The 20,838-nt window shown below is 44.4% G+C and overlaps 1 protein-coding gene across 13 annotated transcripts in view; it reads right to left on the reverse strand.

Moving 5' to 3' along the window:
* The window catches only part of HIVEP3 (HIVEP zinc finger 3), a 335,389-nt gene that overhangs the window by 11,190 nt on the left and 303,361 nt on the right, over positions 1-20,838 (reverse strand). For all 13 annotated transcript variants that reach the window (XM_068917181.1, XM_068917189.1, XM_068917188.1 and 10 more), the window contains 2 exons: positions 16,376-16,551; positions 7,183-7,281 (listed from right to left, as the gene is read on the reverse strand). In XM_068917181.1, coding sequence (XP_068773282.1) covers positions 7,183-7,281; positions 16,376-16,551 — 275 coding nt within the window. The remainder of the gene's footprint in view (positions 1-7,182; positions 7,282-16,375; positions 16,552-20,838) is intronic.

The following is a 20,838-nucleotide window of genomic DNA, read 5'->3' on the forward strand; positions in this document are numbered from 1 at the left end:
ACTCTCTACTGAGAAAATCTGCATCTTCCCATGCCAGATGTGCAGGGATACAGGCAGAAATGTAAGCTCAGTCTAAAGAGGTCCATCGGGAACAGCCACTGGATGTCACTGTAGCTCAACAAAATTGCAGCGTCAGGAGGATTTTCAAGTTCCCACTGTTCAGGAGGGGCTAATAAAATATCAGTTTCTCAAACTCCGTGCCAAGCACCAAGAAGATCCGTTCAGTATTCCTGGGACATGCCTGCTCCCCAGCTTTGGACGGGGAGTGCTGGATGCTGCTTTGACATCTGCATGAAGCAGCATTGCAGCACTAACTGACTGCAGCACTGCTGGCCTCTTTTCCTGGTCAGTTCAGCCTAGGACACTATTTCTCGTATGATGAACACAGCATTCACTGAAACAGTTTTCCATTTAGGGCTGCCATCCATCAGCAAGACAAGCCGGAAGGGAAACTAAACGGCGTTAAAGTTGAGGCTGGACCACACCTGCCTGCAGCAGTCAGGGTGGTTTTTCGGAACAGGACTTGGCCACACAGTGAGAAGTCACTGTGATCTATGGATAAAAAGCCTAATTCAGTTTACTTTGAATAATGGAGCCTTACTATTAAATGTTCGTGAAGTATTTGGCAATTGAGACACTCGTGAAACAAGACATGTATTTTAGCATGGATGATTATTCATCCAAGAGTCAGACTGAAATGCATCTCATTTGCTTCCGCTGTTTAGAAAATATCTGTTAACTGGTCAATAAAGCAAGATTAGACCTACCACAGAAATCATACAGTGTCTAGTTGAAGTCAGCAGCCTTCCACAAAGAGGCTGACTTGCATTGTGAAATGACTGTATAATGATGGTGTTTGCTGGACCCAGTATCCAGTGACGGGTTATTTGCAAACTCTCAAAGGAACTGAGTTCAGAACAAATATTATTCCAAATGACTGGTTCTCCCAGCTCTAGGACAAACTTTGCAAATGTCTTGCCTGGAAAGGGAACGCATTTCACTACCAGATCTGTGACCCAGTCACTGTCTCTGGTTTTTGGTTTTGACATCTTCGGGCTTAGGGACAGACAGACAGCTACAGCCTCAGCCTCAGCCTCTGCTTCTTAGTTTCAGGCCCTGAGAGCCTTGTCCTGTGTGGTCTGCTTTCTTGGCACCGATCACACAACAGACAGGCGCTGGCACGACAGACAGCAAGGTCAGAAGTACACAGTAAGGGAAACGTGAAGCCAGCTCCACATAGGGAAGTTGTTTGGATTTGCCACACAGGAAAATAGTTCAGTGAGTCCTGGGACAGCCCAAACGGAGTTTGCTTTGGCCTCCTAGCATGCTCCTAGTAGACAGAAAGAAAGCTCAGACCTGAACCATGAGCCCTGGCTTCTTGCAACAGAGATACATTTTGCTGAGCTAATGGGGAGAGAAAGGGCAAGTAAGGAGAGGAGAGAGAGGGAGGGAGAAATGGGGGGAAGAAGGGAGGAAGGAACGAGTGAAAATGTGCCTGGTCAATGACATTATCTGAGGGCTCTATGCTCCATTTCATTACCCTCGTTTTATTCTAATGTTATTCCACCAAACTGGCGCAATTGCACCAAGGAAAATGCGTGCAAGAGTGAAGAATTAGGCTCAAATCTCCTTTACAGTAACACTCCCTTCTTTCACCTGCCCCTTAAATAGAAATAAAAAACAATCATTTGAAATATAGCTCCAATTTAAAATAATCCAGGGAGTTTTAGCAACTACTTTTCCCTCCCCTTTGCCCCAGGCTCCCGAAGGAAAACACAAAACTTTCTGCACTAGTTTGTTTTACATGGAAATGGTCATTTTTCAGTTACAAGAAAGAGAGGAGACAGTCTCTGAGTACATGGGGGAATGCTCTTTCCAATTCACTGCGCTGAGAGCAGGGGAGGTGGGATGCAGCTGTGATCTCTAATTTCTCATGCACCTTTCTGCCATTTCTATATTCTTTTCTCATTCATCCACATAGCCCCAACCACTACTGTGCAGAATATGATTTTCTAACCCCGTTCCTGGCTGCTTTATTTTGTATGTACTTGGCATTTATGAGCAATGGGCCTCCTGACTCATGAAGCAAAATATCTGAAATTTCAGCAAAAGTCCAGTGTTAGCTTTAACCCGGTAAAACAGAAGATGGATAGAAAGAAAGGAAACGTTACTCTGACACCAAGCTTTCCTATTTTCACCTTTCTGCATTCCTTCCTGGCAGACTGTCCCCTTTATACAAACACAAATGGTCTTCATCAATGGGAGGAAATGGGGACTGTATATTTTTTGTAATTCTAAAATTACATAGATCGCTTGCATAATGCAATGAAGTCCAGACAGCTAAACACATTCCAGCAAGCAGCCATGCAGCCAACAGCAACAACAAGAGAGGATTCCTTTCCGAAAGCTAATGGGATCCTGCCTCTCTAGAGTCTAGGTAGGTCCTTTCCTTGCTGGGCTGAGCAGGTGTCCACGAACCACGTGTTCGTTGTTCACAATTAGTCAGGGACCAATGATTTCACGATGGCAAGAAGAAAGGTCTCCCAGCTGACAGTCCCACTCATTCTGCTGTGTACTACCCAGGGCTGAAAGGCAGACCTTTGGTAAGGCTTTTGTTTTAAGCCTATTCTTTTAAGGAGAGCAAAGGCTGAGGCCAGCTCAGCCGTCTCACCTGCTAGCCCTCCGTTTTCGTAAGCAGAATGCTCCTGTCAGTTTACAGCCTTGAATGGCTTTCAAACAGCTCGCACAATATGCTGCTCACAATGCACTACTATTAACCCTGTACGAGCCTGGGAATGAAAGACTGAACAAAATAATTAACGAAAGCATTCCCCTGGACTTGTGAAGCAAGCCCTTGCAGTTCTGCCCTCAGAAGCCTTCAATTATGTGTAACATAAATAGGATTTCTGATTTGCTGGTTTTCAAAAGCGACACTCAATTAATGTGATTCATTAATTCTAATTGACTGTAATGGAAAGGTTTAAGATAATAGTTGTTCTTTTCGGAGTCACGCAACCAGCATTTCAGTAGCCACTCTCCTCTTCCCCTATCTAGCTTTGATCCACAGAAAAATCACCTACAGGTAGTACAACAGCAGGGAGAGATTTTCAGAGGCCATCAGCTAATCCATTATTCTAAGTGAGTTCACAGGCTGAAGGAGTCCTCCAGCAATCTGACACTGGAGCGGCCTTCCACTGCCTCACACCACACTAACACTTTTCCCTTGTGGTGGTTGCTACAAAATCCTCGACTAGACTTTCTTTTCTCCATGCCCTCCTCCCCCCACAATAAACTTTGGTAAGACCACTGCCAAATACAGAACGTCTCTGCCTAATCAAAAGGCTGCTTTGAAGAGCAGAACAAAAGTCGGGAGCACAATCAGATTTAAAAGGGAGAAAACCACCCCTTAAGGCAGAGTAGCACATTGGCAGCCAGGTTGGAGATCCTTAACCCTGGTGTAGCTGTCTATTCTGTGTGGCCTTGGACAGCCCTCTGTCCACCCCTCTTCCAGGCTGCTGTGAAGCACAATTCATTAGCGTGTGTACAGAGCGACATGTTATGTGTGGTGACATGCAGAGTGAGCTGTTTTCTGCCCTAAGCTTCTGCCACGCAAAAGTTTCTCTAACGTGAAACTCTGGTAACACCACTGGGTCCATGTGAGAACAGGGCAGTGCCTCTGTGAACTGACATGGTTTTAGGAAAGTATTTCAGTGAAAAGGAGAGATGCAACTCAGGAAAGGCACAAGGAAAGTGGGAATGGGTTTCTCATAATGGCTGTAGAAGTGTTGTAGGCCTCGTTTCTTTCTCCCATTTCCTTGTTCTCTGACTGCCTAAGTGGCTATACCTGGCCCAAACGTGAACATAAGCTTGCAGCATCACACACGAAAAAGCAGGGTACTGCTGCAGTGGGAGATCACTGGGGGTTTGGGATTTGTTAACCAGTTGGCCTCCGTAGATGTCTTCTAGAGTTTCACTGCTGTCAAGCTGAGCAATGGTCTGTTAAGGTCAAGGAGAGTCTTATTAGCCCTCCAAGCTACATTTATCCCACAACAGTGACATGGGCCCTGCAGCCAACTGACACAGAAGAGCCCACATCTGTACCTCTTTGCCTCCAAAACGGGGTGACCACATCCAGCATCCTTTCTGGGAATGGTTCCTGGCCCATGCTGATTCCCAAACTGTGCTCAGTAGTTTTTTGACAGAGTGGTAGTTGGCCTGTACCAGAGATGTATCAGGGACCGTTCCTACAGCTTAACACTTGACACAATGATGTGTCAGTGCCTGTAAATGTTCCCCAGCACTGTTTAATTAACTGGTGTCGATACAGCCTGAGGACACAGCGCACTGGGGGAGCAGAAGAGGAAAGCAAGGAGAGGCTGCGCAGTGCAGCTGTTCCAAATTCAGATTTTCAAAAGCTGAGGCTTAAAGCACCTTCGAGGGTCCCAGCTCGAGGGCCAGGCTGCACAGCTACTCGCTGCCTCCTAAGCAACCCGTGAGTGCACAGGTCCAGAGGGAGCAGCATTCACCGAAAAGCAGAACCACCTGCGTTATGCACCAAGATCTGCCTTCCATGAAGCAGGGAAGGCTACAGACTGTAACAGAGAGTGAATCCCCTATCCATGGTGGACTCGTAAGGAAATGAACTTAGTAACTTTTAATTACCTATGAAGCAGGAAGCATGTCCGTGTCCCAGGAACCTGCCCCTTTCCCAATAAATCCTCTGATGGACTTGACCTCAGCAGGGGACCAGGGGTGATAAGCACTGTTTGTTGTTCCTGCCGAGTTAACATTCCCTGGCTCACAGCAATGTCTCCCGAACTCGCTCAGCTGATGTTCACTTTATAAAAATAACTGCGGCGCCATGTGTTTTATGAAGTTCGTGTTAACTCATTGTCAACAAACCGTTGTGGGCTGTGGCAAAATGAATCCCAGGGACCAGGGAATCAAAATTATTTGGGGTGAGACAGGGGAATGGAACGGGAAATGGGAAAGAACAACACTCGGTGCAGCCACAAGAGCTGCTTTCATACAGGGCTTTCTGGGGTGGCAGCCAGGATGGGTCAACAGTGTCATGCCCGGACTGTAGGGCAATGCAAACAGAGAACACCACGGTGCTCTGTGGCACTAAGTATTTTATCCAGGAATAAACATACTGGGACAGAGATAGATCTGTACTCTTAGAGCCTCTCTTCCCTCTATAGCAAGTATGTATAGTGTCTGCTATAAATGCAAACGACCTACTGAATGCAAATGGAAATGACCCAAAATTTCATGACAACTTGAGATCTGCTACTCTGAAGGCTTCTTCCCAGTCATTCCTACACTGAGGCTCCAACTCAGGATACCCAGGGCCTTGCTAAAGGAAACAGAATAACAATCATAAAAACATCTAACTGTTCCCAAGACACTCATAACCTAACCCTTCACAGCTGTCGGAGTGCAGGCTCCAATAATTTGGGTAAAATATCTTTTTCTAGCTCAAACAGCTAAGTATACATTAGACTTCCCCATGTTTCTTCAGCTCCTAGCTTGGAGATCCTTCTCATCTTTCCCTCAATATTTATGACTGGACAACAGGCAGAAGCTTTCATGGTGACCACCGCATTCCTGCTGGCTGCTACCCAGCCTCACAGGAAGAGATCTGCTTCTTGGGATGACTTCTGTGAAATTCAGCTACAGATCCTAGAAACCAGGGCAGAAATTATTGAATCAGGGAGCCATTTGTACTTCCCAAAAAGCAGACTCCTGAATTCGCAGAGCCTTTGACAGACTTTGTGTGTGTGTGTGTGTGTGTGTGTGTGTGTGTGTGTGTGTGTGTGTGTGTGTTTGGGTGTGTGTTTGTGCATAAGCAGATGACAGAAATAAGAAGGTGAATCTGGGTAAACGCATCTTCTTGTAAAGCATTCAGAATAATGCTATTAAATGTCAAAGCACTATGTTACTTTGGTTCTGCTGGCTCTTTCCGTACTGAGAAATCTCCCAGGTCATTACTGACCTGGGTGGTTCACCTTCATCCTATGCATGGAGAAGATCTGCCATATGCAGACATGGGAGAGTGAGGGGTGAGGGGAAGCACTGCCCTAAGCCACCCACAACCCCATCCTGGCTTTGCTGAGGCCTCCATCAGTGGTGCAGGGTCCAAACTAGACCTATCTGCAGAGACAGGAGCAGCTCATGCATGCATCAGTCCCTCCAGAGACAGCCCTAGTTTGCATTGCTAAGTGTCCCAGGAGAAGCCAAAGGCAGTAACATGAGCAGGTCCCTAGAAGATGATCCCTGTGGAAACATCCTTCTTCGGAGTCCCTTTCAGAAAGGAGGGATCACCTGAATCATTAAAACTCCTGTCCTGCAGGAGCGCACCTCTTCTGCAAGAACACCACCCCAGCCTCCACAGGCTATACACCTCCCCTGCACCCATGGGGCTGGCCAGGGCTGGCCTGGAAGCTGGCAGGGCTCCTCTCTGCAACGTACACTATGCCTGGAGGGAACGGCACAGAGAATCAGCACGTGCGCTTGCTCACACCCAGAACTTCAACTCCAGTAAAATATGCTATCAGATCCTACCAGCTGCGGGCCAGGACCGATCTTTTCTCCTTCACCTAAAAGATTGCCCTTGTGGCAGCAAAGGGGCATTTGCAGCCTCATGTGAGGTATCTTGGGTTGTGGTGGGGGGCAGTCTTGGTCTTCTGGTTTCTGAGACTCCCTCTACAGTCAGGAGACAGATAGGCTCTTCCAGAGCACAGTAGTCCAACTTCTGCTCTAAACCACCTTCTAGAGAGACCCAAAATACTAAGAAGCACCTTCTCGCGACACAGACCCACTATTTATTACTGTCTATGTAGCCCACATGCAGAGTGCTGGCACAAACACAGGATGCACCTTATCAGTCTACTTACTCATCTCTCTCTATAGCTGGCAGAAATACTTTTGACAAACATGCACAAATCCCCACAGCAGGGAGACATGGGCTCACAGATTGTACCCCACGGCAGTAGCCTCCCAGAAGGGCGCTGTAACTGAATCAGTGCAAGCAGATATCCACCGTTCAGTGCTGGAAGGAGCCTGGGGTGAACAAAACCACTGCCTGTATTTGACAGGACGTTCTGTGGAGCACGTCCCCTGGCTGAATTGACATTGCCCTCTCCCAGCAGCAATAGCAAGGTTCAGAATATTAAATTTTACCTTCTTCGGCTTCCAGATCCACCAGTGAAGATACCAACACGCCCATCTCCTGACATTTTTTGCTGTGGGCCTTTGACTTCATATGTTTAGTCAGATTCCCTGCAAGGAAACAGAACACACATTTTGGTTAACATGGTTTTTTTTTTTTTTTCTTTTTTTCATTTTGCAAGCAAAATTTGGCTCAAAACTGGGCAAAGGAGTCCACTCAAAGTGACCATCCACTGTAGTCAGATAACTCATGACTTGAGGCTAAATCCTCCTTTTACTTTCTTTGCTGCTGGCATGGAGTGGAAAAGAAGAGATACTGGCAGAGTAAAAGGGCTGTCATGCAAACTGGAAAAACAGCTGGGGTACACATTTCAGTTTGGGGGAAAGAAAAGTCTTGGATTGCATTGACTGTGGTGGCACAGTAGAGAAAGCGCAGGAAACCAGGGAAGTGAGACAAGCTCCTCAACACAACTCCGCCTGGCAATATCTCCCAATAGGGTCCAGCGCATGGGGTCACCCACCTGGACACGAGGAGCTCCTTAGCACAACAAAGACTGAGGGTAGACTGGTAATACCGAAATGAAAGTTTGAGCTGACAGCAGGAAGGGAGGGAAAAAAAAAAAAAAGCCAGCCTGAGCTGAAGTGGGCCTTGGCTGCCTCTGCCTGAGCAGCTGGATACAACTGTAGATAAAAGTAATTAGCAGGGCTGGCTGGGAAATGCAATTTCCATGCTGAATAACGTATCGAGCAGGAGCGCTGGGGAGTGGGGAACCCCAGGGAGACCAGCAGACTGCCGGGGGGCAGCTGGGCAGCCCCGGGAGCTGGCTGACGACCAGGCAGCCCAGCCTGCCGCACACCTGGCTATGCTGACAGCTTCGAGAGAATCAAGGCATTCTTGAAAAATAAGCATTTCTTTTGCTGGAAAAATGCTCCTTCTTGGAAATTTTTATCCAGTGCTAGTACTGACTCAAGCATATGTGAATGTGGAGCTGAAACCTTGCAGATAGGCACCCCTGCAGCACCCCCCAGCTGCCTTAGCTGGCAAGATAGCTTGGATGCTCTGGCATGCACTGAAGAGCCAGGCAAAAGGACTCAGCTCCCTGGAGCAGGAGGAGTCAGGGATACCCCCTGAAGCCCTGTGTGCCAGGGTCCGGCAGCACTAAGAAAACGTGCTGAACACTAACGAAGGAGTCCTTGGGGCTGGGATGGAAAGAACGGCCCCTGCAACGGGGAGCAGTTGCAGTCCGGGGCATTGGGACATTCATTATTGCACCGAGGCAGTGTGACGCCTGCCGGCTTCACAGGGCCGAGCTGGCTCTGATCTCTTTAATTCTTCTAACTCCTAAATTACGGGCAGGTTAATTAGGCAGTTGTTAACCCTACTTATAAAAAAGGGAAGCTCAGAACAAGGGGGAAGCTTTGGGGTGGGGGGAACACAGATAGGTGAGAAGGAGAGAAAAAAAGGAATTGTAGGAGAAATAAAGGAAAAATAAGTCCCTTTTTTCCCCCATCTTTCCCTTTCCTCTCCCACACCTCTCTATGGGATGAGCTGTCAATAAGAAGAAATCTGAGCCCTTGCTAGGACTCCTTCCAGGGGCTACTTACTTTCGCAGCATAACCCAGGAGCTAGCTGAGCACCCCAGTTTCACTGCAGCATTATGATGCAGCATCAACCTTCTTGTTAGCTAACACTTGCAAGTAGTGTTGAACATGAGGCTTGTTTTTCTCATAACAATTTGAGAAAAAAAAATGTATGTTTACACTTTATTGCAACCTTCAGTTGAGGACTGATGTCCCTCAACTGGTCTCTCCCAATCCAGAGAGTCCCCTGGTCCCTGAGCAGGGTGGGAGCATAGAGGGCCTCTATCAATCCCTCCTGCTGCTGCTCCAGTTAGTATAAATAAATAAGCAACCATTTATTGGAGCAGAGAATTACCCGTGATGCCCTCACAGCACAGAAGAGTGCCATAACCATCTAGCTCCGAAGTTAGTCTCTCTTTAGCCCATGAATTATTTATTTAGCCCATTTTATACAAAATGGAATAGCTCCAACAGGAAAGACTAAGAAAGAGAGACAAAGGCTGACTATATATCCTTGTGTATCTGGCACCTATCTAGGATGTGGCAGATGTGGATTGAAGTCCTTGCTCCAAAGGATATTTAATAATTTTTCGCCAGCTAACAGCTCCAATAGGAGAGATTTATTATTTTTAAACTTCATGCCTAAATACCCTTAGCCTAGTGGTTAGGGCACTTGAACAGGAAGATGGGGCCGGCTTGGCTCAGGTCCTTGTTCCAAGTCAGACCTCTCTTTCTCTGCCTTTGACCAGGACTTCTGTTGTAAACCCAAAGTAACCCAATCTATCAAAAGCATGTTCTCATATGGGCTGCTTTGGTTCCAGTGAATCAGCATTTTTTAAAAAGAAAAATTGTTTCACCAGAAAGTATCTAACCAATTCAATTTGCAACCTCATGGAACTGGAATTTACTTTCAGATCTAAATACCAAAAAGACAAACTCACTCACTTTGTCGAAATCAAACCTTGCTGCTACTGTCCATCCGCACTGCACGTCACATCTTAACTGACAAAAATGACCCATCTTTGCTCAGTTACCACAGCAAAATCCCTAACTGGATTCCTTCCTTGGATGATACCCACAGCAAATAAACCTAAGGAAATACCATGTATGAGCAGGGATTTATTTGTTAAACTATGGTCTGTGGTACCCTGAGAATCCATCTGTGAACCCCATGGTGGGAAGAGTGGCGGGGGGGGGGGGGTCCACTGAGCATTTTGGTGCCACTCCATCCCAAATACAAGCACACAAATTCACTGTGGTACATACTTCAGCTAAATTAGAAGTTACACTGTTAATTAGTCGAGGGGCTGTTTAATGCAGTCATCCATTTTGGGCAAGACAGCAGCCACCCCATACCCGAGGGAAGAACTCTAGTCCTCAGAGACATATAACAGCCAGCTTTGACCACTTTGTCTGCAGGCGGGTTATACATAAAGTCCTTCACTGCCCAATATCAAAGTGCTGCCTTAGCTCCGGAGCGGTTCACAGTGAACAGATTCTCTCCCTTTTACTACTGTAGGATCAGGGTAGACACAGAGGCCCCAGCTGGCTGCTTCAGCAGCCTGCAGCTCTCAGGCTATCGCTTAATTTTACCTCTGCTTTCGACTCAGTTCCACCTTGAGCAAAGGTTTGGCTTGACAAGCTCTGTCAGAAGCCATCAGTGTCATCTTTTTTTTTTTCTCTCTCTCTCTTTTTTTTTTTTTTAACTGGAGGCAACTATGCTTGTGCAAGGCAATATCATGGCTTCTTCTCTTCCTTTTCCGTCCAGGCTGCCTGAATAGACATAAGCTGATGGGCACTGCACAGGCAATGTTAAAAATCCCTGAGTGAGTTTATGCCAAATATCAAAGAAGTAATTCACTGTAAGTGTTACTTTTTTCCCCACTTCTACTTTCCAACTCTTTCACCCTTGTTTGGTTAGATAAGGTAAGATCCACATAGGCTGATGAACAGGATAGACCTTCAGAGCTATAGGTGCAGATCCCACTGGTGCACACAGAAACGGCAGTATATCCATGCCCAGCTCCCTGCACACAGACAGGGCTGTAGAGTGCACGCTTTACAGAGAATAACGCCCCACAAAATGGGAATGCCACTATGCTTTCAGAGATGGGAGACTCAGTGGACCGAATTCTCATCTGATGTAGGTTTGCATCATTTCAAGGAAGTTAAGTGCTCAAAGTTTATTTACACCAATGGAGAATCTGAGTTATCATCTTGGGAGCAATTTGGAGGACAACCATGATATTTATCTTCTCAGGGTTCTTCTCACAGTTTGTGTTTTTAGATCCCTTAATTAATGCTGGCAGGATTAAGTGCTGAAGTCCTTCAGCAAATTTCCAGTGAAATCAACACTACTTTGCCTAAGTAAAAGCTGAATAAGAATCCTGGAAGGAAGGACTCAGAGGACCCTGTTGCCTTACAGACTTCTGGCTTCTACATAAAAAATAAAAATAAACAAAAAACCCCATAACATTGCTTCCTTGGAAACAGTGAAAAAATATATTTGAAGGAGCAAGAGACTTGCTGGCAGGAAGGCAAGATTTAAGTGGCATAACAGGTATACTGAATCCTAGACAGGTAAGCCCTTACTGAGGATTATTCATCAGAAAGTTTCCAGATCTGAAATAAATTGGCTATATGTAGACACATTCAAGCATCACTGGAAATGGCGACACTCCCTCCCAACTATTGCTGCACAGAAGAGCAGCACATGCAGTAGCAGCTCAGAGATGTTCTCTCTCATTACTCCTGCTTATAACTATGTATTACTGGCTGCTTAAGCTCTTCTGCTGTAGCGAGGTCCTACTCTGGACTTAAAGCAGCTTAAACACTTGTGTTGTTTTGAGAGCACTAAAACTCTAGTGTCCCACAAGCATTTAAAGCAGCTTAATAGGGGCTAGAAGCGATTTCCTATTTAAACTATAAGAGGAAAATTAATTTTTTGGAAGATCTGGTTACCATAGTTTAAAGGCTGCAGAGTTAAAATGAAAAGTAGGGAATGAAAAAGTTAAGGTTCCTGGAACAATTATCTTGACCATACTGAACATACACTGTTTCTGCTATTTCTCCTAGTAAAGGTAAACGATTTAACAACAACAGCAACAACAAAAATCCCAGCAAACAACCAACTGTATGATCTCAGTGTCCAAGGTGACATTGTCATACAAATCTTCACAGCTTTCCTGGACTTAGTTATTTTTATACACTTCTATGAAAGTAGTATGCAAGGAGAACAACAGCGATTCTATAACTAGCACTTCTGTTTTGCTAAGAGAATGAAGCGTACTCATACACAGAGGATCAGCAGTAGGCCAGTACTCTTACTCTCAGATAAACCCTTGAAATAGGCCTTATGTGTGCGACTTAATGCACAGGCCTTGATTTAGGTCTCTACATGGAGATAATGTCCCCTATGGAGAACCTGTAAGAGGGAAAACCTTAACTTATACAATTTATTGGGCAAAAGATTCCAAATTGTTTAAATTTTACTATTTTCTTACACACTTATTGACTTTTAAGATTAAAGGAGAGACTTTGAACATCTAGTCTGCCTGCCTGACTTGACACAGGCTATAAAAAATTAACCACCTTCTGGATTAAGCCCATCAGCTTGTTTTAGACCAAAACTAATCTTCCACAAAGGTACCCAGCCCGAATCTGCAGATTTCAAAATACAGAGAATTAGCCCATTTCCCAGTGAAGCTTGTTCTAAGGCTTAATAGCTGCACTGTTTAAAAAAATAACAGCTAATATTTCATTCAAAGTCTTTGACTTCCAGCCCTCATTCCTTTTCTACCTTTCCCTGGTAAATTAGAGAGCCGTTTTGCGCACAGTGTTTCTTCTCAAGTCTGGACAACCGGGTCATTTTCTGTTCCCAGTAACACGTCTCATGCCACATTGCGTAAGGGAGTATGCAGCAAATTCCTGAGGATAACTCTCTTCCCTCATCACATCCAAGCCCTGTGAAACCCCAAGGAAAGGGGGGACAAAGGCTCGTTCCAGAAGTGGTTCCACGGGAGCACTCAGCTCCTTTCCCTCTTCCCAGCTGTTGAGGAAGGGCCCCAGCACACACAGGGCACAGGGACATTCTGCAAATCCATATATCAATCTGCCTGTTATAACAGCAGTTAATTCTTTCAGAGCTTTCAGCCAGTTGGACCTGTTCTGTAGTTTCCAGAGGAGGCTTAGCGGAGCGCTGAGTCGGCTACAGCAGTAATAATAATAAACTGTGCAGCCATAACCTTGCCTTTAAGGGCTGAGGGGGTAATGCATTTAATATATTAACATGTTCAATAACCTCAGTGCCTGTCATGTGCTGATTTAAGGAACTGCAACCTAATTTATTAAAGGAAGACTATGGCTGAGGACATGAAGAAGTCTGGTGTCTGGAAACTGAGAGTGGACTAGACTATCAAATGGGTATCTTCAGCCGACAGGCACTGATGTCCTTTACACAAGCACCTTTTAAATTAATGCAAAGCTCCTTGTGCCTCCTGACCTCTAAGCAAAGGCAGTGGCATGAACACAGCAAGCTGCTCCATACGGTCGGTCCAGAAATTTAAGAAATCGCAAGCAATCAGAACGTGAGACTCTGACGTGAGCTGGAACCAGAGCAGAAAATAGCTGTGGAGGAAGATTTCGTCTGCACAGGGGAGAAATGAAAGTGTCAACAGTGATCCACATCCCCACGAGGAGGAGTGAAGAAAGGGGCTGTGCTTCCCCAAAGGGTCGGGATACAAGTGACAAGGAAAGACTTGCAGTTCCTGTGTTCCCCTCTGGGACACAGGTCAAGGCAAAAGCTCTCCCTGACCTTCCTGAGAGAGAAAATTGGTAGATAGCAACTTCTTCTTCATTTCCTTCCTGGTAAGAAAACAATGAGGAAGCTGCTTGACTTCCTTTTAACAACCTCTCCGAGGCCACAGCAACAAACCTCTCAGGAGAGTGCTGCTACAATGGAGGTACAGACACCTCATTAAATAGGCACATTTATACCTGGTCCAGAAATATAAAATCAAATAAATCTCTACAAACCAAATTTCCAAGACTGTTTCCATCAACTAAAAGAACAGACAGAAATGTCATGGATTTTCTTTAAAATAATAATAATAAAAATGTTCCTGCAGTTCTGTAATCCAAAAGAACAGCTTTGTTTACAATGAAAGAAATGCACAAAAAGCAGACAAACAGCATAATTAGTGAAAAGCAGAAAATATTTAAAGCTCTCTCTTTTGCAGAAGTTTTCCCAGCTCTTGGAACGCAAATAAGGATTTTACGGGTGGGGGAAGGGGAAGGGAAAGGGGAGGGAGTATTTTTAACCAGATAAAGATCCTCATTAAAAATCATTAAAAAAAAGTTAAACCGCTTCCAGCATACTTGAGAGTTTAGAGCATTAGATCATACTGGAGAGATCTACCACAGCCAAAATGAAGACAGCTCCATAGATATCCCCCTTGAGTTTACACTGAAGGCTAAAATTAACCTTGGAAAACTGATTTCTAAAAGAGCTTCGACTCAACTTACATTTTTTGCAAAAGCAGTCCAGTAGCAAGAGCTCCAGCTTACCTATTCTGCAACTAATTGCAGTTGTAAAACTGTACACCAGAAGAGAGGCTCCTTGAGAATCAGGGCCCAAATGAACTTATTCTAGATGTCTCAAAAATAAGCCATGAAACCTCTGGTTCTGCAAACCTGCTGGACCTCTGTTTCACACTCTGTCACCAGTTTCATCACCACACAAGGCAGCACAGAATTTTTCTCGCCCTGCAGTAACTGTTTCAAACGTCCATGTATCTGCACCAGGAAAGCAAATAGCTTTTACTCAAATGCTTCATACTTATGCAGAGTACAAACTTGCCCACAGGATGCAGCCAGGGCTCTGACTGTTGCCCACCTTCCAGCAAAGAGACTTTTTCATGCAATTCCAAGATGCCATCATGCAAGTATATGTCCTAAAATTGCTGATCCGTGGAACGTCTGACCCCTCATGCATCCATAGGCAAATGGGTAATTTTGCATTCAAATCCCAGCACCGTCTTTTTTTTTTTTTTGGAAGGAAGCATTTCCATGCTACCTTACTCATGCAAGGTTCCTGCAAAGCTGAAGAAGGGAAGTCCCTTTGAGACAAGGGTCTATTTGCAATGTGCCATCAGCACAGTCAGCGCTGACAGTTTGTGCTTCAAGGTAGCAGAGAGGGAGAGCAAAGCAGCTAGAGAGATGGTAAAAAGATGGTTTGATCTTGGCACCCTGAATAAAAACCTAACACAAGCATGACGGAAAGCAAGGTGAAGTGACGGAAGGGACTGAATGGATTCAGCTCCTTCAAAGGAAAACCTCAGAACAAAGGAACAAAAGCAAGAGGGAAAGAGAAAGAAAATCTATCAGAAAGAAACCTAGGTGCTCCAGGTTGGGAGGGAGAGAAAGAGCAGTCCCTTGGATCTGCTGCATGTGTCTGACAAGAGAATTTGGCCTCAAATTCAGTATCGCTTCCCCAGGCTACCATAGAATTGGTGATTATCAACACATTACAGGGAAATCGCTCACCAGCTTTACCAACAAAATCGTCAGCTCTAGGCACTGCCCACTAAGCCCCTTGGAACATGTGGAGCTCAAGGCACTTGTCTAACGCCAAGGTGCAGACACAGATGTACTGGAGAACGTGCTCTCCATCGACACTTCTGGGTACAGTGTGCATGCCACCGTTCACAGAGCACCCAGTGCCCTCCTCCCCTCATCCACACTGTGCCGCTTTCTCTGGTAACAGTGGCTGTTTGAAACTGATGTTCTTCCCAGGTGATTATCTCTCCCAGCTGTGTTATTTTCTGGGATTTCCCAAGATGCAGCTATAGTTTGCAATGGACATTTATGTTTATGATAAGAAAACAAACTCAGTCTCTTTACTGCGTGACTTGAAGGAACCAAAGATGGAGGGCAGAGTTTTAAGATTCATGGCTAACGGGGCCAGACTCACACGAGAAGTCAAAGGGACCTGGCACCTTTGGCACTTGGGCGCTTGACAATTTTACTCACAGTTTCTTGCAAGAGACAGGTGTTTTTGCATGTGGTTTTGCGTGTTTCTGATAGAGTCTACTTGCACTGCCCATTTTTCCAAGCACCTGAGAGACAAGTTGACTATCCTGAAGTTGACCTTTGGACTGAGGCAATGATGGGGGTTACTTATGAAGAAAATCTGGTGGCAATGAGGTTATGGATCATTAATGACTAGACATCTTGGAATGGAGGTCTTTCAAGAAAAGTCTACTGATGTGATATATAAAATGCTTAAGCTGCATGCAACTGCAAAGGATGAAAATGTTCAGGGCAAATACAGATCTTGAGATCACTAGCGAAAAAAGCCATCCAAAGACTATCTACAGGTGTCGGTCAGGGATGTTTGCCTGTAGCCAGGAGCTCTTGATTCTGATTCTGGGGTGGTTTTGCTTTTTAAATCCCTGCCAGTGAAGCTGCATTTCAGGATCAATTTAAGACTCCCTCATCCCCCTCCCTCCAACTCCTGGGGTTTCCAGACCCTGGAAAGGCCTTTCCTTCCCCTTCATAAGTGCCCCCAAGAAGGCTGGCAATTCAAAATACTAAGCAGAGGAGCTAGGAGCTGACTGTCTCTTACCTTTGGTTTTAAAAGCAAAGTTACAGTACTTGCAGACATATGGCCTGACGTCTGTGTGCGTGCGAATGTGTTTCTTCAGCATGCTGGGTTTCTTGCAGCGAATTCCACACTCCTCACATACATACTTCCCTCTTCCACGGCCTCGCACATACACATACTCTTCGTTTGATTTGTACCTATGAGCAACAGGTGTCATGATAAAAAAAAAAAAAAATAGAAGATTCCCACCTCAAAAGTAGTCACAACTTTCCTAGATTAATTCAGCATGTTATTGACACCACAAGTCTCAATTTATCATTTGCTAGCCCTGATTACTTAGGCTAAACTCAAAATATCTTGAAGCCCTTTTGCCCAAATGCTTGCCTCCTCTCCTGGAATGTGGTTTTATGCCCTACCTCTACCTCTCTGGACAAATACCCCGAAGTCTGAGATCAAGTCACCGGGTCACCCAAATGTCCTAATTTTCTCCATCTTCAGTCACAAACTGAGGCACTCATAATAGCCTGAACTATATACGTCACAGTCCAGCCTAGCTGCCTGAACCATCTCTCTCTCAGCCAGCACTATATTTTAAAGTATAGTGCAAAGTATGGAAAAAATATGTCCCAGATAAATCTCTCGTGATATAACCTTTCACATCCATTGGGACAATAGCAAAAGCCGCCTGAAAAGATCATGATGCCACACTGAAACTTGTGGTCCCTGCACAGCCTCCTGCCAGAATGAGAGACATCCAGAATGTACATAAAACAAGAAAATATCCATTTCTTAACATACTGCGCTAACACCAAATGTTATGACTCCAAACTCTGGGCTCCTTTATCATTAGCACAACATTAGGACTTTGGTCATCCTTCCTTCACATTATATATTCACTCATTTTCTGTCCACACATTAGCACATAGGGAAAGCTACAGCGATGTGGGTTTGAAAAATATTTGAGAGAGTCAGACAAATCATTTAGCCTCCTGCAGTTTAGCAAATGGAGTCTGTAATTTCCTGTACTTGCAGCACAAGAAGAATAAGGTAACGTGAAATTGGTCCCCTTAGACTGTTAAGAGGTTGAATTTATTAAAGTGTGGGACTTCTTGTAACTCAGTTTTTTTCTGTACAGTATGAAATATGTCTGGTCTTCAGAAAGCTCTGAACATCCACACTTGAAAATCAGACCCTCTAGAGCATCTTAATAGGAGAATCCAAAGACACACAACATCACCAGTCACCTCTTAGTACCTTCCGGATAAAGCCTACTCCAAACCAGAATGGGAAAAAGTCATCAGCCACTCTAAACAGAAACTGAATAGAAGTAGCAGCACAAAGTATTAGGGATAGCTAGGTTGCTTAAACAAGCGAAAATATAGTCGATCATAAATATATATAAAAATATATAAATATATATATACACACTTAAAAAAAAAATATATATATATCTATAAAATGCAAAATAACATAATTTAAACTTGAGCAAAAATACAGAAAGATCATGAATCCAGCACTGAACTGATAAAATGACAGTAGCCTGGTCTACACAGAAGCATCCAGAAAAATATATCCAAGTTACCCACAACTGCGGATATCAAAGTGGGCAAGTTACATCATTGCATGAACCTTTGAATCTTCTACTCAGTCAGGATGCATACGGCCTTGATTTCATTTTGTTCACTTCATCTGGAAGTGAACCTGATAATTTCAATTCCACATCGGTGTTCAGGGGACCTACTTCACATGAAATTCAGAATAATCTTCCTGGGTGCCCCCTCGTAGACATGAGATATGGACTAAATCATTCATCTGCCAAATTCTGGGCTCTCCGCCTCAAGTTTTTATCTGTAAAATGGGGACAGACTGACATCTCTGCTTCAGAGGAGAGATGTGAGCAGATGCTTAGAAGATATTGAGCTGACCACACTTTAAGGCCACGAGGTTGCAGAAGTCTTCTAGGAAGGTTCAGATACAGACTGGGGAAGAGAGAGGAAAAATGGGAGTCTAGATAGCCCCAGTCCAGCCCAAAATACCAGGACCAGTGCCAGTATAACCAGTTCTTGATACCCAGCAGCTACACATGGGGAAACAGCTCATATTTTTGTCTTTTAGTGTCAGCAGAACTTCTCCAGACCATAAGCAGGGTCATCTGCTAGTCCAGATACTCCCACATGCTCCATCTCTTGTAAGTGAAGCCACAGAAATGCCATCTACCCACAAAAAAACCACCAAAAAACTTAATCACAAACTTTTCACTATTTGGCCAGAGGAGACTGAGCTGGCATCTGAAGAGCGCACACTGACTTCAAGCCTTCACCACAGGATGTCTGCCATACAGATACTAAGGTATCCATAATTAATGGTTAAGGACACCCTATGTCCCTGCTTCATTCATGCAGTGAGTCAATGCTACAGCAGCAAAATCAACACAGAAAACCCTGTTCCTGTTTCCTGTTCAAATCCTTATTTCATGCTTCCTTCTGCCTCTCCTTTCTTTCTGTCGTCATGCTGGTAATCACCTCGCCATTTAAAAAATGAAATCGCCCCTTTTTCAGCCTTGTGCTTGCACTACTCTTAATTACACTCTTACGTGGAAATCTCCAAGCAAGTCCTTTGTGTCCATTGGTCGCCCCATCAGCCTTATTACAGCTATCAGGGGCTGGCTTTTCCTGGATAAAGTGATACGCGATATAATCTGAAATTAGGCATTACAGTTTGACACTCAGTGTGACTGAGCTATCAAGACAGATATTTTTCTACAGCTCGCTGAGACCATGTGTATAACGCATAGGGATAGCAGATAAACAGAAAAAGAGAAGTAACCTACAGAAACACCAAACCAAACAACAAAAAAGTAAGGTAGGACATTTTGCCATAAAATAGGAGAAGGCTGCTGCAAATACCATCTGTCTACCTCAAAGGCAGTAATATGTTTATGGAGATAATTACTTCAATATGCATCTGGTTTCTCTGTGGATCTAATATGCTCATATGATTTGCATCAGAAAGACAAATCAGTGACAGCCCACTTCACTTAAAGATTTACCCTGGACAAGGGATCTTCCTGCTCTGCAGCATTTGCTGTAACCATATTCCTCTAATATCCACAGTTTGAGATCGTGTCAGCAAGTCTGTGCTTCTTTTCCACTGCATTGTAGAACTCATAATCCTGTAGTTAGCAATGTAAATCTCCTACAGTGTCATGGCTTCAATCTAATACTAAGACGATCTGAAACTCAGGAGACAAACTGGCCTTTATGAGCTCAGAAACTAATTTAGGAAATAGTTCTTTCAAACAAATACGTGAAAAGATAAAAATTTGGTTATTTGATGCACTTTCAAAGGGTTACTTGATATGCTCTGCTAGCACATGCACATTTGTCGAATTTTGCATTACCACTACAAATACTTTTCAGAGCAAGAGGAATTGGCACAGCCATGGCACTATCTGCTGGCAGCAGTAAGCAGTACCAGATTCAGAGACTTGAATGCCAAGAAGGGCCATCACTGTCAAAAGTTACAAGAAACCCGACAATGCAACAACATGAACATGGAGAAAGTTTTCTCTTAACCCTTTCCCTTAAACTTAATGGAAATCTAAAATCATGAAGCATTTATTCCTTTGCAGGTTTTCGGAGGCTCATTTTTGAATATTTGCTGTTAAAAACATCTGGCTAGTCTTCTAAGCCACAGACACTTCTTTTTTTCTCAGAGCTGTGAGCCATATCCAAAATCTTCATGTGGCTGAAAACCACAAGGTAAAGCCTTGGAGAGCAGAGGTGGAAGGCAGCTCTGGTGGTTCTCTGACAGGAAGGCAGAGTGGCTTTCTTGGGGTCTCGTTGCTTCACTACAAGACACCGTTGGGCTGAATCACCCCTACTCTCCTACTTCCTACAAGCAGACAGCAATTTATACTGCCCTGAAAAGTGTTTGCTGGTGTAGCCTTGCTTAACATGAGATAAAGCCTCAGCGCAGCAGCTGCACGTAAACTATTTGCAAGTCACACGTAGCCACCCCGGTCTTGCGAATATCCCAAATTTGTTAGCTCAATAATCTACTATGGTAAAGAATGTCCCCGGTTAATTTTGTAGTGACTGAACAAATATTTCCTCAACTGTTTTTGACATTTGTTACATTCACTTGTTTGCTTTTTGGATTTTTAGTACCAACTAAAGGAAATCGGATATCTGATCCCCTTCTGAGCTGCTACAATTAGTTTACAGTCAAGTGAACTGAGTAGCCCAGTTGCTGCCTTCAGTGTAAGTATTCTGGTTTTATTGATGGACCATTTTGTCTGTCATCATCCTGCCCACTCATCTGGCTCAGCTTAATCCCTTGGGGGTTCCCGACAGTTTGCCCCGGTATTAACTAATCCAATTTATGTTTTGTGCCACCTGCAAAATTTGCCACATCTCTGATAAACGCTTAACTATTACAATGCTATTTATTACTGGTAATTTATTATTTAGTACAGCTCCTCC

The sequence above is a fragment of the Struthio camelus genome, chromosome 23, assembly GCF_040807025.1.
Source record: "Struthio camelus isolate bStrCam1 chromosome 23, bStrCam1.hap1, whole genome shotgun sequence".
NCBI classification, from domain to species: Eukaryota; Metazoa; Chordata; class Aves; order Struthioniformes; family Struthionidae; genus Struthio; species Struthio camelus.